The sequence below is a fragment of the Cydia splendana genome, unplaced genomic scaffold, assembly GCF_910591565.1.
Source record: "Cydia splendana unplaced genomic scaffold, ilCydSple1.2 scaffold_68_ctg1, whole genome shotgun sequence".
Lineage (NCBI taxonomy): Eukaryota > Metazoa > Arthropoda > Insecta > Lepidoptera > Tortricidae > Cydia > Cydia splendana.
Window position 1 is genome coordinate 76,123 of NW_026946898.1, and position 18,239 is coordinate 94,361.

An 18,239-nucleotide genomic window follows, 5' to 3' on the forward strand; every position below is an offset into this window, starting at 1 on the left:
CTTCCCCATACATTAGAACACAACTTGACCGAATCAATCATCTTTTATGCTGCAATGCCGTTAAGAGAATCTTTCGTGCCTTCGGCTTGAATAAAGTTAAATATTCGAATAGGTAAGAGTAATTTTGGGATTTAAGGGAAAGAGATGCATACGGTGCATACTTACCTATTATTTCTTGTTAACGAGAATCGAGGTTCGAGTTAACGTAGTTTACTGAATAGTAAATAAGTGTATTTTACGAAAGGAAAAACTCTTATGTTAGTAGGGATAATTTTAAAGAATGGTAAATATTAAGTAATTATACAGATCATGAAACGGTAACTTACTCCTTCATATGCTTCGAGGTCTTTGGGAGGGGGCGATGTTGCATCGGTCTAGAATAAAAAAAATAACCATTAAGTATGGTCTGCAATTTTAAGTGCAAATTGACAATCAGGCCTATTCGGATTTCGAGATAATCACAAGATCTTGAGACGATTTAGAGATCAACTGATCTACAGTGGATATCGACTAGATGTGACTTGGATATCTAAGTCATAACTTGTCGAAATCGTTCAAGAGGACCTCCAGAATCGCGGAAACGTCAAATTTGACATATCTATCTTACAAATATCTTTAAATTATCCGTATCGTAACTTGTTGAAGTGTAGTAGAAATCTAATTCATTTTCCGAATCGAGCCGAATAAGTACGGTCAACGGGGGTGAATCTGGCTAGGGTGAATAAAATAATGTTTATTATGAATTACCTGGCAATTTCTTTAAAAAATACCCACACAAATTATATCATAAAAATTCTATTATTATTTTCAATCGAATGATACCATTTGTGTGCGTATTTTTATAAAAACTGTCCGGCGAATCCCATTTTAAGTTTTGTCTCTATTCACCCCATCCATCCATATTCACCCCGGTTTTATTTTTCTCTGGAACAAGAACAGATTATTTATATATTTTTGAAATGTCGAGAATTTTTTACATTTCCCTACAAAGTTTCAGTCGCACTATGAAAATGGGTACTTTATGACATTCATTGGCTGACAATGGCAAACATATTGCCGTCTTATAACTTGGAAATGGCAACAGAAGGAAAAAATAATTCTCGCTTAAAAATTAATTAAAAAAACCTAGATCGTACATGCTTGCCAACTTTTAAATTATTGCTTTTATAAAAATATTGGTTAAAGGATTAAATACATTTGCAGCGGTTTTGAACTCACCTGGTCTCTGCGGCTCAGATGTCGGGATGAAACTCCGAGAGCGGTCAGCAACCCTAACAGAAGCAAGGCACGCATGGTGACTGCTATACTGCGCCGTGAGTGGAGCAGCGTATTTATACCGCGTCGGTTATCACTTAATTTGGATATTAGTCGCGCATCCGCAGATAATTAACTTTACGAATTGGGTTTGAATCAGCTTATAATTGAATATTTTAATTATCTCTGCATACCCTAGACGCATAGAAAATGTATTAGCCCAGCAGAATAATGAGCCTACGTCTTTAATACAATATAGGGCTAAATTGTATCTAAAGATATTAAGTAAATAAGTGTGAATATAAATCTACATCAGCAGATTAAGAAAAACCGGCCCCGTCTATATTGTTTTTGGTTTGATATCAGAACGACCGAATCAACAAAATGACCAATGCAGAAAGCTTAGTTACATCTCAAAATGGCATGTTAGTAAAACGACCACCGAGCAGAAGGTCTTCATGATTTTCATGAATGACCTTGTATCAAACCGATTAGTTTCCAAAACCGCAGCCTCATGAAACCTCTTTATGTTTAAAAACCATAATAGTAAAACAACTAGATTGCAGAAGAACTTAATCCCAAAATGGATCTGTAGCAAAAATACTTGTTATTGTCCCTTTTGGCGATTCTATGCTAAAGTTGCAGTTGTACCCTAAATAGGAGTTCTGTCACAAAGGTTTTGACTGATAAAATGTAATAATGCCTTCAATAAGAAAAGTTTGAAGCTTTTCTGAAAGCGTGTCTTATATTGATCTAAACGTAATATAATTAGTTTAAAATTTACATGGCGACTTTCTTTACTGCTTGTTTACTTTGGGATTGTCGTCAGGCGAAAATACGCGGCTAGATTATGAAAAATAATACTTCACAAAAGGGAGTAAAAATCAGTGTCACATTAATGAAATAGGTACAATTGTTTATTTACATATAAGAACCTACTTTATTAGAACGTTATTGTATTACCAGCATTTAGTTCAGCTTTACCCTTCAAACTTATACTCCAGTAAAGATACGGTTACGTTAAACATTAACTAGATGAAAACCCGGCTTCGCTCGGGTAAAATAAATAATAGTAATAGGTAATACTCATTTTGAATTAAGTAATTATTTACTTTTAGACTTCATACCTTCATCAAGGCGGTTACAAACCTATCTCATCTCAGAAAACTTTAAATCCGTAACATACAATCATAACTCGAAAAATTTACTATTCCGATATATCTAAAAACAAATATGTAATTAAAAAAACCTAATCCGCTTTTCTGGTAGCAGTTCGGTTCTGTAAGGGTCGCAGTTCTAACCTAACTTACTTCTGGTTGCAGTTTGGTTCTATAAGGATCACAGTTCTAACCTGACCCACTTTTCTGGTCGCAGATCGGTTCTGTGAAGGCCGCATTTATAACCTAGCCCACTTTCCAATCTCAAAAGAGGGAACCCTTTTGTACCTACCCTTCATGGCACTAAAGTGAAAGTATGGAAATTATCACTACTATTTCATTCTTTAATATTAATGCCTATCCGTTAATATTAAATTCGTTTACAAAAAAAAAAACTGAATAAGTGCGAGTCGGACTCACCCATCAAGAACGGAACACTTTTTAATATTTTTTGTTATAGCGGCAACAGAAATACATCATGTGTGAAAATTTCAACTGTCTAGCTATCACGGTTCATGAGATACAGCCTGGTGACAGAGGGACAGTGGAGTAAACTGAAATAAAGGTTCCGTCACACCGGCGCGATTTCAGAGCCGGGCCTGAGCGTTTTATATGAAAAAGCGGCGCGCTCCGCTCACGCGCCGCACGCGAAACGCGCCTGTGTGACGGAGCCTGAAATGTCAAACCGGGCAAGTGCTCGCGCACGAAGGGTTCCATACTTTTTAGTATTTGTTGTTTTAGCGGTAACAGAAATACATCATCTGTGAAAATTTCAACTGCCTAGGCCTATCACGGTTCATGAGATACAGCCTGGTGACAGACAGACAGACAGACAGACGGACAATGAAGTAAAACTGAAATAAATGTCATATACCTACTAAGAAAAACCGGCCAAGTGCGAGTCGGAATCGCTAATAGGTTCCCGTTTTTTCGTTACCCTTCAGGTACGGAACCCTAGTATGATTGTAATAGATTTGTAACCGGTCAGCAATGTGAGTCCCTTGGAGAAGCAGAGGGGTAGTCTAAACCCCCACTTACCATTGGCATTAACAGCCTTGTATTCTTGTTTGCCACCAATATGTCATATTAAAACATATTAATAAAAAATTACTCGGTCAACAATGTGAGTCCCTTGGAGAAGCAGAGGTCTAATCTAAACTCCCACTTACCATCGGCATTAACAGCCTTGTATTCTTGTTTGCCACCAACATGTCATATTAAAACATATTAATAAAAATTTACTCGGTCAGCAATGTGAGTCCCTTGGAGAAGCAGAGGTCTAGTCTAAACTCCCACTTACCATTGGCATTAACAGCCTTGTATGAGTTGTATGCTTGTTTGCCACCAACATGCCATGTTAAAACATATTAATAAAAATTTACTTGGTCAGCAATGTGAGTCCCTTGGAGAAGCAGAGGTCTAGTCTAAACTCCCACTTACCATCGGCATTAACAGCCTTGTATGCTTGTTTACCACCAACATGTCATATTAAAACATATTAATAAAAATTTACTCGGTCAGCAATGTGAGTCCCTTGGAGAAGCAGAGGTCTAGTCTAAACTCCCACTTACCATTGGCATTAACAGCCTTGTATGCTTGTTTGCCACCAACATGTCATATTAAAACATATTAATAAAAATTTACTCGGTCAGCAATGTGAGTCCCTTGGAGAAGCAGAGGTCTAGTCTAAACTCCCACTTACCATCGGCATTAACAGCCTTGTATGCTTGTTTGCCACCAACATGTCATATTAAAACATATTAATAAAAATTTACTCATTTCATCAGTCATATCCAGCCTAGCATTGCATTGGCCCCGCTTAAATATTTCTTTAATTTGTTTTTAGTATTTGTTGTTATAGCGGCAACAGAAATACATCATTTGTGAAAATTGAAACTGTCTAGTTAATCTAGTTATCACGGTTCATGAGATCTTGAGATACAGCCTGGTGACAGACAGACGGACAGCAGAGTCTTAATATTTAATAGGGTCCCGTTTTTACCCTATGGGTATGCAACCCTAAAAAGTGACCAAGGCCTCCAGTGCCCTAGGCTGGAATCAAAGCAGCGTCCTCTGCTATTGCAGCAGGTGCTTGTGCCATTCTGCCACCGGGCCACCCACGGCGGCATAGGTCGAATTTTTCCAAGTATACTTATGCACTACTTACTGAAGGCTTATGGAGCCTCGCCATCCCTAAGCCTAAATTAAATATTTTCTGAAAATAATTTGTTTTGATCTAATAACATATTGGAGTCCTCGTAATAGGGGTCCCGTTTTTACCCTTTGGCTACAGAACCCTAAAAATCAACCTTGTTTTGGTACTATTTACTACGCTATGACTATGACTCACTTCACTATGACTCTGAAATTTTAGCAGGAATTAATATTTTTTTTGTTGTCACCTGTCAAATTAGAATAGAATAGAATAGAATAGCCTTTAGTGACCAAAAAATTAAATTTCAGCACATATTACATTTAAATAAATTCACATTTCATTTATATCAATTAGTTTCAATATTTTTTCCTTAGTAACTTTATTAAATAATTTTTATGTCATTGCTTTTTAATAATTATTTCAGTCTGCCTTCTTGGCATAGGCCTCCCCCAGCTCTCTATCCCTTGCCGTCCCTATCCAATTAGGTCCCGCATGCTTCTTTATGTCATCCGACCACCTCATTATTGGTCTCCCTTCTCTCCTTTTTCCATCTCTAGGGTACCATTCCGCTTCCTCTCTATCCCACTTATCTTTACCTTCCCTTGCCATATGTCCAGCCAAACCTGTTGCAGTCAAAAGTGTGAACTGGCCAAAGAACTTTTAACCGACAAAAACAGGCAAAACTGCTTTTGACTGAGCATGTTGGTCAAAAGTAGTTTTACCTGAAAATCATACCTATTTCTGGCAGCAGTTTCGTTTTTAGGGCGTAGCAAAAAAAAAATAACCCTAACCGACCTATCTCTGGGAACAGTTTCATTTTTTGGGCGTAGCAAAAAAATAACCCTAACCTACCTATCTCTGCGAGTACTTTTGACTGATAGTAACAGTCACAACACAATTATTATTAACCAATGATTTTCATGTAAAACTACTTTTGACCAACATGCTCAGTCAAAAGCAGTTTTGCCTGTTTTTGTCGGTTAAAAGTTCTTTTGACCAGTTCACACTTTTGACTGCGACATATATACTATCTATATTGTAACACGGCTGTTTGGTAAGGGGGTAAAATAAATAAAAGAAAAGCTCCGGCTTGTCTAAAATAGAAACAGCCATGTTAACAAAATTAAATTAAATCAAAATAAATTAAAATAAACTAAATGGAAACCTTGCTGTAGGAAAGCTAAGAGGAGAGACAATTAAACAAATTCATATCTAACAAACTTTATTAACTTAATGTTATTTCAAAAGCTCAGTGGCAGAGCAGGGTCGCTTCACAGGTTCTAGTTATAAGGGTTTACACCCATTAATTAAATACTAAAAACTAAATTTCGAAATACCTAAGTTTTATGCACCAGAACTTTCAAAACTTCAAACTGAAAAAAATTAAATTATAATTAACCATTTTAAATTTGTAGTTGGTGGCGGATGCCACTCAAAAGTTATGCAACAGACCGACCTCAAAAACTGCTGCTGGAACTGCAGCAGCGGGGGGCGTACTCGCCTTTCCCTGGGAAGCTGGCCGCTAACCTGGTTGGAGCCGGCCGCTGCAGATGGCGTGGTACAGATCCCACAGCCTTATTTTACAACTTCTAAACATCTTCAAATGAATTTCAAAAGAAATCGAAAGCTCTTCAAAAGAATTCGAAAGCTCTTCCAAAAAATTCACAAGCTCTTCAAAAAAAAGTTCACAAGCTCCCGGCTCCTGTAAACCGAGAAATGGATACATTAGCCGACGCCTTAATGGCCGCTAAAGAAAATATGAAACAATTGGAAATTTAGCTCACCGCACTGGAAGCTGTTAGGACTTCTGGCGGAGCACTCCCAACCCTCGAGCAGGAGTCAACTCTGTAAAGAACCAAAAACCTGGTTAAGGACGAACCCACAACGTTTCGCGCCATTGTGGAGTTGATCACACCTAAATTCCATTTGTACTTACTCAGTGGAGCACACCGAAGGACTCGAGCTGCTTCCAGCATTTCGACCAACATGGCGAATGTGTGGTCTCACCACAAATAGTACTCATGCGAGCGTGCGTCCCCGGAGGGGTCCACACATCAAAAGTGCATGTCATCTCAAAATGACCCCCTCATATGTTGAGTACAAAAGGCCAAAACAAAAGTAGGGTGCCAATCCCTTGAAGACACAAACCCTACGAAAATTCTGACTGATTTATTTAACAATTCACTCCTGAGCCTAAGAAATATATTTTATCAATAAATCTAATAAAATTCATTTCAGAGCCCCCTTTTTGGAGTCTGTAATTCCTATGTTTTATTTAACATCTAAATTCTCTCTTACCTAAAAAAACATATCTAAATCATACAAAGTTTTCCTGGAGTGACAACCTAAATATCTCAAGTTTTAATTATTTTTACTCGTATGACAACCCCGACAACAGATAAGCATAAAGAGGTGCATCTGAATGCAACAGATTATGCAAATAAGTGCAACCAATCGAGTTAGTTTGGGATATTGTTAAAATCATCGAAATAAGAAAAGGAATTCAACCCAAAAATATTAATTTAAAATTTAAGAAAATGTCTACGTTACAATATATCTTATTATTTTTAATCTTATATGCAACTTACATTGACTCCGGAGATAACTTATTAGCTTTATGCAGTTGACTTTCCAATTTACCGATACACCTCAAATTTGATTCATAGTCTAAAGCACAGTTATTAAATATGTCCACAATACACTGTAGCTTTTTGAACTGTTTCACACTGGCAATGTACTTAATTAGAGTGAGTTACAGTCAGCTGGCACTTAACTCAAAGTTTCTTTGAACAACGTCATTTTCATCTCGCTCACTTATTAGTTTATCACAGCTGCTTCAAGGTTGCTTTCACTTGCATTTCCAGGTAGCTAGTAGTGCCTTGACATGTAAGAATATTTGGAATCATTCTGAAATATTAAAATACAACTGAGAGACCGATGTTTATACTAAACACAATACACCCATGGAACGCTTTGAAGTTCAAATCTCGTTACGTTACGATGGCGTTTGCACTTTGCACTATGTTCGGTGACTATTTTTTATTGTTAACACACACAATACACTATTTAACAGGTTTTTATCACGTCTGGAGTACCGGATAAAGTATTTTCGAATAACAGCCGTCGTTGACGTCTAGGCAGTGTTGCCATCGTCTTAAAAGCCGTAACAGACTATCGCACGTTCTGGCTTAAAAACAAATTATTATACCGGTATACATATCCATATGAAACGAAACTTAATGCAAATAATAACCATTATACATACCGGAAAGTCATCAAATAAACAGTAATATTCGTCTTGCTTTTTATTAAAAAAAAAAAAACGACCAACCTAACTTGTAAGCATGTTTGCAGTTTCTAAACGCAACGCATAGCTGTCAAATGTCAACCAACAAATTGAGCCTTTAGTATTGTTTGTCGAAATTTTTTCACTTTTAAACGCAAAATACGCGACAATACGAATTTTGCGGATATATGTTCTCGATTCAAAAGTGATATTTTTTCAAGCTCTTTCGATTGAGCATAATTTCTTTTGGTTTTTCCGTCAAAGCGGCTCGCGTTTATTAATATAGATTAGTAATAGGCAATTTCTTTTTATTCATATCGCTTATTTGGCACCTTTTTAAATCCTAAGTACTTAATCAACGCTATTACAGCACTAATTTAGCGCTCTTATACCTCTTATTTCTCTATTGTAGCGCCGTTTTACAACCCAAGGTGATAAAAATTGTGCCCAATCCGGTGTACGGTGAGTAGGCACATGACGTGTGGGGTATTAGGATCAACACGTCATGTGACATTTAAGGTGACATTTAATAAATAGAAAATATATTTAATAAAATAAACAATAATTCTAATTACATTTTCATAAAGGTCACCTAAATGCCACTCACGTAGGCCACTAGTATATGAGCACCTATTTACTCAATAAAGATGTTCAGTATTCAGCAGACTTTCTAGTATTCATTATCTACCCGAACGCCCCACATTACATGGCGACCCTGCCAGTGGAACTGCTCAGCAGTTCTGGTATCACCACCTTCGGAATCGTCTAAGTTGCGCCGCCCAGCCATCCAGCCAGCCAGCCAGCCACCCAGTCAACTAGTAAGCCAGCTAGCCAGCACCACTAAGCACAGCACTTGACCGCGTCGCGCAGCTACGACCCTGAACAACTATGGAACCGAGCACAGCTTCAGCCCAGTGCGGCAATACGATCACAGTAACAATAACGGTAAACACTGATGGACAGCCTACAAGAACAGCACAATGGACAAGGAAGCAGCCACATACCCGCCATCGACCCCAACCGCCAACCCCGCCAGTACAGCGTACTCAGCAACACCACCAAGCCAACACGTCAAGGAAGAAGAATAAAGGGCGAGCCACACGCCACATCCAAGCGACCATAACCACCAATAATACTACAATAGTAGACCAGGATGAAGACTGGACAAAGGTACCTACATAAAACTAAATAATCTTCTTTACACATTTTTTTTTCTCTCTTTCTCTCGAAAATTATCATTAAATATAGGTATGTAAGGAAAAGAAAGTTAAGTTGAGATTAAGTATTTAAACAGTTAAAATGTAAAAAATAATTACCTTATATACCTGAAACTATTATATTGTTACTATACTTATTATACAGCAGTAGTACTTTGTTTCAAATCAAGACGAGTTACAGTTCCTTCCACGTGGCTAACCTCTCACTATTAAATTTAAGCGCGTTATTTTAACACTTGAGTCCAATATTTGTAGTTAATCATTTATCATTACAACACAGTTTTTAAGGCCAAACGGTGGGCAGCCACTTTGTAACAGTTGAAATCAGCTCCACTGGTACTTCACCGGGTCGCAACAACGTAGGCATGAAACTGTTAATATTTAACCTCAGGGCGCCTTTACTGGGTTGTAATGTAAATGAAAAGAAGTAGAAATTCTGGAGAAAGTCTTTATTCACACTGGGTCACACAGCTACACTTTTATTGTCCACTGACGTTGAGTTAAAGTTCAAATTAAGTTTTTAACTAACCTGGATTGTTCCTAAAGCACTTGCGAACACTCTTTATTTATTACACATACGGAATCCACTACGCAGACGCCGATGCCTCCAGGAAGCAGGTCCAGGGTTAAGTGGTGACGTGGATGACCAGCTCGGACACCAGATGCCGGCCGGAGCTCATCCCTCGAAATCGTTGTCAGGTCAACCTAAGGATACAACAAGGCAAAACCCAGCTGTAGAACCAAAGAAATCTTGCAAAGCCAACGTGCTAGACATTTGAGGTTATATAACAGTACTTACAGTTTTGGGATTTTAAGTGTTCATGAATGCGACGACTCCTCCAGTTTTATAATTTATTTTTTTACATATTAACTAACGTTGAGGTAACTTTGAATGCCAGGAATGCGGCCTACAAATATCTTTTGGCTTCATTTTGAATTTAACTCCTACAACGTCCTTCCAGTCACCTCGCCGTTCGTATCGAAAAAGGCAGCATCCTCTGTGATGCGCCCCTATCACGGTTGCGGATTACACCTGAACTAATTACTTATCTAATTCGCTAAATTCGCTTGCGCACGAGTTGGGTTCATAGGTGAGCCTAATCGTTTTGTGAAGCACACAGAGAGGGCGTTCTTATCAATAACTAAATTTCTTTATATATTTTTTTTTTATGTATTTATCTTAAAGATTGTAATATTTATGTTACAACTTCAGTCCATAGACCGGTATACAATAGTCCCAATGCCTGCTGCGACCGGTTCATGGGTGTCCATTGTTGCGCCTGTGAACGGGTTCCAGCAGGCGTTCTACATGACATTAAAGCTCTCCAAAGGGCCGAGCTGAGCCGCTCACACCGGTGTTGCCCTTGAGCCATCCTAGATGTCGCTTTTTGTGGGGGCCCATCTTGTGAGGGCGAGTCACCGTCTGCCGGAAATAAAATTGCATACCGTTTTATTAGGCAGGCGTCCGGTTTTTTACCCCATAGCTCAGTTCTTAGTCCATCGCTTTCACCCAATAACCTAGTTCATTTTAGATTCCATCAACTCTCAATAGTCCTTACACCCTGGCGGGTGCTGCCTCTGCGTGCGTCCCATGACACGGGCAAGGGCAGCCTCCGCTCGGTGTACCCCTTACATTTCATTAAAGTGTCAAAAGGGCCTCTACGTGTTGGCTTCGGCTCCGCGCACGCCTCCCAAAGGTCCGGAACACCATTGTTCCGTGATGGGAAAGACATACAAAATAATAATTAATTAGTATTACATACGGCGAGGAACCGTTCTTAGCCGTCCCGGGGAACGGACGTTTATATCCTCAACGTGAACCCGTTTAAATTCAGATATATTGTTTCTCACGTACATTATGATTTTAAAAATACCGGGTGTGTGGCCTGTAACACGAACAAATAATTAAAACATAGATGTACTCCTCAAACGATGACATTTTTGTTCAACAACTTTTAAAAATTATGAAGTATTTAGAGTCCCTATTTTTCATACAAAATAAATACTAGTGGCTCTGTGAGCTGTAGACCTCGCGAGCAGAGTTTAAAACTGAATAAATGTATGGTTCCGTTGTTTTGAAGAATTTAGAGAATCTAATTTGACCATAAAAACTTAACTATCAATTGCTTACAAAATTCGGGAATTGGTTTAGATATGCGACCTGTAGAGTAGAACATATGGACATACGAAACAATTTTTGGCTAACAGGCCAATTCAAACTTACACTGATATCAGAAAGACATCTAACTGATGTCATTTAGGTATCGTGCATTTCACTCGTTCTTGTCCGTACATGTATTGGCGCAAGCGAGACGCACGATGACTACTAAATAACATGATAAAAATATCATCCCGATGTCAGTGTACGGTCGAAGTATACACGTCGCTATACTAATTGTATAGAAAAGTGGATAGAGTTAGACCAAGAAAAGTCTGCAGAGATTTTGACAGCACACGCAGTGCCAATGTTATTTGTGCCAGTGTCAAAATCTCTGCAGACTTTTCTTGGTCTAACTCTACCTATGTTAGGAAACCAACATTACCTTTGAATTAACCTGTAAACTGCAACTAAGAAGCTTCGTGCGCGAGTGTGGCCCATAATTTCCGAAAATCATTTTTTCTTCGAGGCAATTACTCCGTTCTCATATTTTGCGTTGCCCACAATTTCCCGAAATCATTCATTCTCGGTAGCAATTACTCCGTTCCCATATTTTCCCAATGGTTTTCTTCCGCAATCGCCTATTTTTAATATTTTTAAATTAATCTTTTCCTTATAGTTTTCGTTCTTTTAAATATCTAGGATAATATTTTCTTGTTACTGTATGTTAATAGTGTAGTAATTATATTTGTTACTTGTAGGTATTTCACATACAGCAAATATCAAAAACACTAAAATTAAAACATAATCTAAAAAACTACAAGTAAAAAACCAAACGCTGTCAGCCAATAGCTCTAACCATACCTATCTCTGGGAGCAGATTCGTTTTTAGGGTCATCAAAAAAAAAAATAACCCTAACCTACCTATCTCTGGGAGCAGTTTCGTTTTTAGGGTCATCAAAAAAAAATAAGCCTAACCTACCTATCTCTGGGAGCAGTTTCGTTTATAGGGTCATCAAAAAAAATAACCCTATCCTACCTATTTGAAAAAAACCTGGTTATTTTTACCACTAGCATTAAAAAAAAGAGAAAATGTGGAGATAGAGAATATTTAGTTAGTGAAAAAAAAACCTACTGGTTATTTTAACTACTGGGATTAAAAAGAAAAGGGAATAAATTGAGAAAAGAAGGAAAAAATGTACACGAAAAATTTAATAAAGCGAAGAAATTCCACTGGGAAAAAATGAGAACGGAGTAATTGCCTCGAAGAAAAAATTATTTGCGGAAATTATGGGCCATTTTAGCGAGGCGATCCAAACGCAACGTACGAGCAACCTACAGCTAGTTCCCTGAGCCCAAGGTCGACCACTACCCTAGGCAATGTTAACCCCTGCGATTTATGGATGGTGACCGCCCATGCTATAAACGTAAGTGGAAATTGACTCCTGGAACAGCCATGCCCTTGAACTAAAACCGCTAAAAAATATTCAAACAAAAAATCAAACGAATACGCTTACCTCGCGCTTCGCGCTCGCTTGATCAATCAGCAATACGGTGTTTAAGTGCAAAAAAAAAATAAAAAAAATTGCATTTATTGGGGATCGAACCGGGTACCTATTCCCATATCCTTGCTTGTAAGCGTCTTTCCAACTGCGCTATGATAGCATTTAGATGAGCTGACGAAATTTGGTTACTTATTCTCGAGTAAGAATTTAAATATCTAATCTAAAGAGAATAAAGTGTATAGGGGACGTCCATGAACTATAGGGGGCAGCACAGGAGCCGTCAGATCTTTGGCGCGAAGCGTAGATGTGTAGTTTATGATTCCGATGTAGCCCACGAGATGGCAGAACCTACTATGCACAAGGAAACGTACTTACGAGAACGGTAGATGGTAGCACTTGCTTTGGCAATGTACATGTGCACATATGTTTCCGATTCAGGCCACAAGATGGCAGGCCCTCCAACGCGCACGGTCCCTATAGTGGGCGTGCGTGAACTATAGGGGGTAGCATAGGAGCCGTCAGATTTTTGGCGTGAGGCGTAAATGTGACGTTTATGCTTCCGATGTAGCCCACAAGATGACAGAACCTACTATGCATAAGGAAACGTACCTACAAGAACGGTAGATGGTAGAACTTGTTTTGGCAATGTACATGTTTCCGATTCAGGCCACAAGATGGCAGACCCTCCAACGCGCACGGTCCCTATATGTAGTAGAGGGTTATTGTCATACTAAATTTTGTAGTCACAGTAAATTTACTGCCATCTTTCGATACAGGATTAAAATGAAAATGAAAAAAAAAATATCAATAAATGTATATATGTATGGATAAATGATTTTTTTTATTTTTAGAACGCCATATGATTTTGACCTATGTTCTTTTACTGATATGAGTAAAAATTGTTAAATATAAAATGGTGTCGCCATCTAGACGAGCATAGGCCAAAGGTATGGCGCCGTATATTCAAGAATCAAATTTTCTTTAAAGCGCAAAAAGCCATCATCTGTTGCAAAAAATAAACGAATGCGCTTAGCCCGCGCTTGATAAATAAAAAATACGATTTTTTTCATTTTTTCAAAATAAAAAAATAAAATAAAAAACAACAATTGATACGAAATTTAAGTATAAAAAAATACAAAAAGTTATGTAGCAGCATACAATTACTGGGGATGGAACCAGGGACCTCCCTATGCAAACAAAAAAAGCGAACGTTTGCAAAATGCGCCATGATAGTTCTTACTAAAGCTGACGAAATTTAGCTACTCATTCTCAAGTAAAAACTAAATATCTAAATACCGCCGAAACCAGTGATACAAATTTTCTGAATTTTTGGCCATTTAATCTATATACATATATCAAAAAGAAAAAACTCTTATGATATCGATACGACTATTTGTTTAGGCGACAGGTATCACGACTCCGCCATTTTTAAAAATTTCCAAAAACCGGATTGACAAAATAATTTTATTTAGTCAGAATCTGGTCACAAAATTTCATGAGAATCGGTTAAGAATTGCGACCTGTAGAGGAGAACATCCGGAAATACAAAACTAAATATCTAAATACCGCCTAAACCAGCGATAATTTTTTTCTGCATTTTTTGCTATTATCTCTGTAAACATGTCTCAAAAAGAAAAAACTCTTATGATATCGATACGACTATTTGTTTAGGCGCCAGGTATCATGACTCCGCCATTTTTAAAAATTTCCAAAAACCGGATTGACAAAAAAAAATTATTTAGTCATAGAATCTGGTCACAAAATTTCATGAGAATCGGTTAAGAATTGCGACCTGTAGAGGAGAACAGAGTTTTTTCTTTTTGAGACATGTTTACAGAGTTAATAGCAAAAAAAGCAGAAAAAAATTATCGCTGGTTTAGGCGGTATTTAGATATTTAGTTTTGTATTTCCGGATGTTCTCCTCTACAGGTCGCAATTCTTAACCGATTCTCATGAAATTTTGTGACCAGATTCTATGACTAAATAAATTTTTTTTGTAATCCGGTTTTTGGAAATTTTTAAAAATGGCGGAGTCGTGATACCTGTCGCCTAAACAAATAGTCGTATCGATATCATAAGAGTTTTTTCTTTTTGATATATGTATATAGATTAAATGGCCAAAAATTCAGAAAATTTGTATCACTGGTGTTATATATGTAATATGGGGTAGACCTAAGTTTACATGCGCCGACTAGAGGGTAGTCAAACATTTCTGTATGTCAGTTTGTCAGTTCTGAATTACACACGATTGAGCTAGCCCGGTGTTTCATTGCTGCTCCTGGATATACCTGAAGGCCCCTTCTAGTACATAATAATCTGGCGACGAGTCGTGATCGAATCAGCGAGTGCGCGAACGTAGTTGAGTGACTTGAGTGATATCTTGTGCGAACAGAATGGCAAAAATGTCGGTTGACAAGATGGACGCGTTTGATCGGAACAAAGATAATTGGGCGACGTATATAGACAGGCTGGAACAGTATTTTATAGTAAATGATGTGCAAGATGACCGCAAAGTACCATTATTAATTACCGCGATGGGAGCAGATAGCTACGATTTATTAGTGACCTTGTGTACTCCGACTAAGCCATCAGAAAAAACCTACAATGAACTTGTCAAACTTATGTCAAGTCATCTGCAGCCGCGGCCGAGTGTTTTAGCGGAAAGATATAAATTTCGTCAACGCAAGCAGTCGAAAAATGAATCGATAGCGGATTTTATTGCGGACTTGCAAAAGCTAACTAAATATTGTGAGTTTGGTACGTGGTTGGATGACAGCTTGCGAGATCAATTTGTGTGTGGATTGTATAATGAGACTATTCGAATGCGGTTATTTACGGAAAAAGACCTGAAGTTTGCTAAGGCTAAGGGATTAGCAATAGCGATGGAGGCAGCAGAGGTTAATGCGGCAGCGGTAGAAAGTCGAGGTCGGTCATCAGGAAATGACGCCACGACGCCATGTTTTTCTATAAGCAACGACAAGCATTAAAATTTCAAGACGCCATTACGGAACACACGAAGTTATCCGAAAAGCGACGAGCAAACCAAAGTAGTTCGCAACGAAGTTAACCGATGGAGGCCGAACGGACAGCGGCCGAACAATAGTTACCGGGGACCTGTGACGTCGAGATCAGCTGACGGCAACCGCGCGCAAGTAGGTCAAGGACAAGGGACGTGCTCAGCGTGTGGTGGTGCGCATGCGGCTCAGACGTGCAAATTTCGACTTTATGTATGCCGTGTTTGTAATCAAGACGGACACTTGAAAAAATGTGCCCGAGGTTGACGAAAGTTAACTACGTTGAGGATGAGTATTCGGAAGAGGAAACATATGACTTAGAGGTAAATCTTTCCTTTGTAAAAGAAGATAATTTCAGTAAATATAAACCCTATTATGTGACCCTAAATGTTAACAATCACGATATTAAGATGGAGATTGACACGGGTAGTGCTATAAGTTGTATTAGTCCAAAAGTTTATGAAAAATATTTTTCTAATTGTGAGCTTAAACCGGGTCACCTAATATTAAGATATTATTCGGGGGAGAAAGTTCGTCCGTTGGGTAGATTGAAGCCACTAATTAAGTATAAGGATCGCTCAATGCCGCTCGATTTGTTTGTTATAGAGGATGGTAAAACTAATTTACTAGGCAGACAATGGTCAGTTGAGTTAGGAATTATTAAGGTTTCGTTCGAGTCAGACTTGATTAATTATGTAAAAACATCGAGAGATTTTAATTTGTCAAATTTCAGTTCCAGGTTTAAGAGTGTGTTCTCGGAGGGCCTGGGGAGGTACAACGGCGGGCTAGTGTCACTGCGAGTGCGGTCGGACGCGCATCCCGTGTTTCTACGCGCGCGCCCCCTGGCGTACGCGCTGCGCGAGCCGGTGGAGCGCGAGCTGGAGCGGCTGGGGCGCGACGGCGTCATCACGCCCGTCGAGACCTCCGAGTGGGCGACACCTATCGTACCGGTGGTCAAGTCTGACGGAACTATACGCATCTGCGGAGATTACAAGATAAGTCTTAATAAACATTTAGATGTGGACCGTTTTCCTTTGCCTAGGGTCGAAGATTTGTTTACAAAATTGCATGGAGGTCAAAATTTTAGTAAAATTGACCTCTCTCAAGCATATGCACAATTGGTGCTGGATGATACTGCCAAATACACTGTGATTAATACGCACAAAGGTTTATTTAAATACAACCGGTTGATTTACGGTTTATCCTCGAGTTTTCCAAAGGATTCTAGAACAGATGTTTGCAGATTTGCCGAAAGTGGGTGTGTTCCTAGACGACGTAGTCATTACGGGCGAAAATGACAAGGAACACATAGAAAACCTTTATAGAGTGTTTGAAAGGCTCGAGAAATACGGTTTAAAGATTAAAAAAGATAAATGTTCTTTCCTGGCCAATTCAATTACCTATTTAGGTTATGTAGTCGATAAAGAAGGACTCCACACCTGTCCCAAGAAGGTTAGGGATATTTTGAATGTAACAACGCCTAGTAACGTGTCCGAGTTACGTTCTTTTCTTGGAATGGCGATGTACTTTGTGAGAAATATTAGCACAATACTGACACCCTTATATGAGTTGCTAAAAAAAAATGTTAAATTTGAGTGGTCGCAGTCTTGTCAGGAAGCTTTAAATAAGGTTAAACGATTGTTGGCTTCCAGTGAGGTGCTGGCCCACTACTCGCCAGACCTCCCACTGATTCTGACGACAGATGCGAGCAGCGTGGGCGTGGCCGCCGTGATATCGCATGCATGGCCGGACGGTACGGAGCGCCCCATAGCCTACGCTTCGAGAGTATTGAACAGCGCGGAGAAGGCATACTCACAAATAGAACGAGAGGGACTTGCCATTATTTATGGAGTAAAGAAATTCCACCAATACTTGTACGGCCGCAGATTCATTTTGAGGACCGACCACAAGCCGTTGGTGACGATCTTCGGAGACAAAGCCGGGATACCGGTGATGGCGGCCAGTCGCATGCAGAGATGGGCAATTATTTTAGGCGGCTATCAATATGATATTGAGTATGTACACACTACTAAAAATGGAGCTGACGCCCTCTCTCGACTACCGCCGCACAGGCCCGATAGTAATCAGACCAGTGAGGAAATAACATATCTGAATTTCGTACAAAACTTTTTGCCCCTTACCAGCCAGGACGTCCAGAAAGCGACGGAGAAAAATATTATTTTAAGGCAAGTACTTACATACATTAGAGGAGGGTGGCCAGCATCTTCTACTAGCGAAGAATTAAAACCATTTTTCTCCAGAAGGCACGAACTGTATGTCGAAGGTGGCTATGTAATGTGGGGTTATCGTATGGTAATTCCAGAAAACTTAAGAGCCAATATTTTAAAGGAATTACACAGCAGTCACCAAGGTATGGTCAAGATGAAGAGTGTTGCTCGTAGTTTCGTTTGGTGGCCAAATATCGATAGTGATATAGAAGCGATGAGTCGAAACTGCGCTATTTGCGCTGTGGAGGCTTGTGCACCACCCCGAGTTAAATCTCAACCCTGGCCGTACTACTCGGAGCCCTGGAGTAGGCTTCATGTGGACTTT

At 39.0% G+C, this 18,239-nt stretch overlaps 1 protein-coding gene across 1 annotated transcript; it reads left to right on the forward strand.

Annotated features, from left to right (window-relative positions):
* Positions 1-15,074: 15,074 nt before the first annotated feature.
* On the forward strand, positions 15,075-16,755 carry LOC134805826 (uncharacterized). Its single transcript, XM_063779034.1, has one exon. It carries the CDS (start codon positions 15,075-15,077, stop codon positions 15,657-15,659), a length of 585 nt encoding a protein of 194 aa, XP_063635104.1. The 3' UTR covers positions 15,660-16,755.
* Positions 16,756-18,239: the final 1,484 nt, after the last annotated feature.

Bases quoted from the DNA above. Each gene is read 5' to 3' on its own strand.
- LOC134805826 (XM_063779034.1), top strand. From the start codon at position 15,075: ATGTCGGTTGACAAGATGGACGCGTTTGATCGGAACAAAGATAATTGG.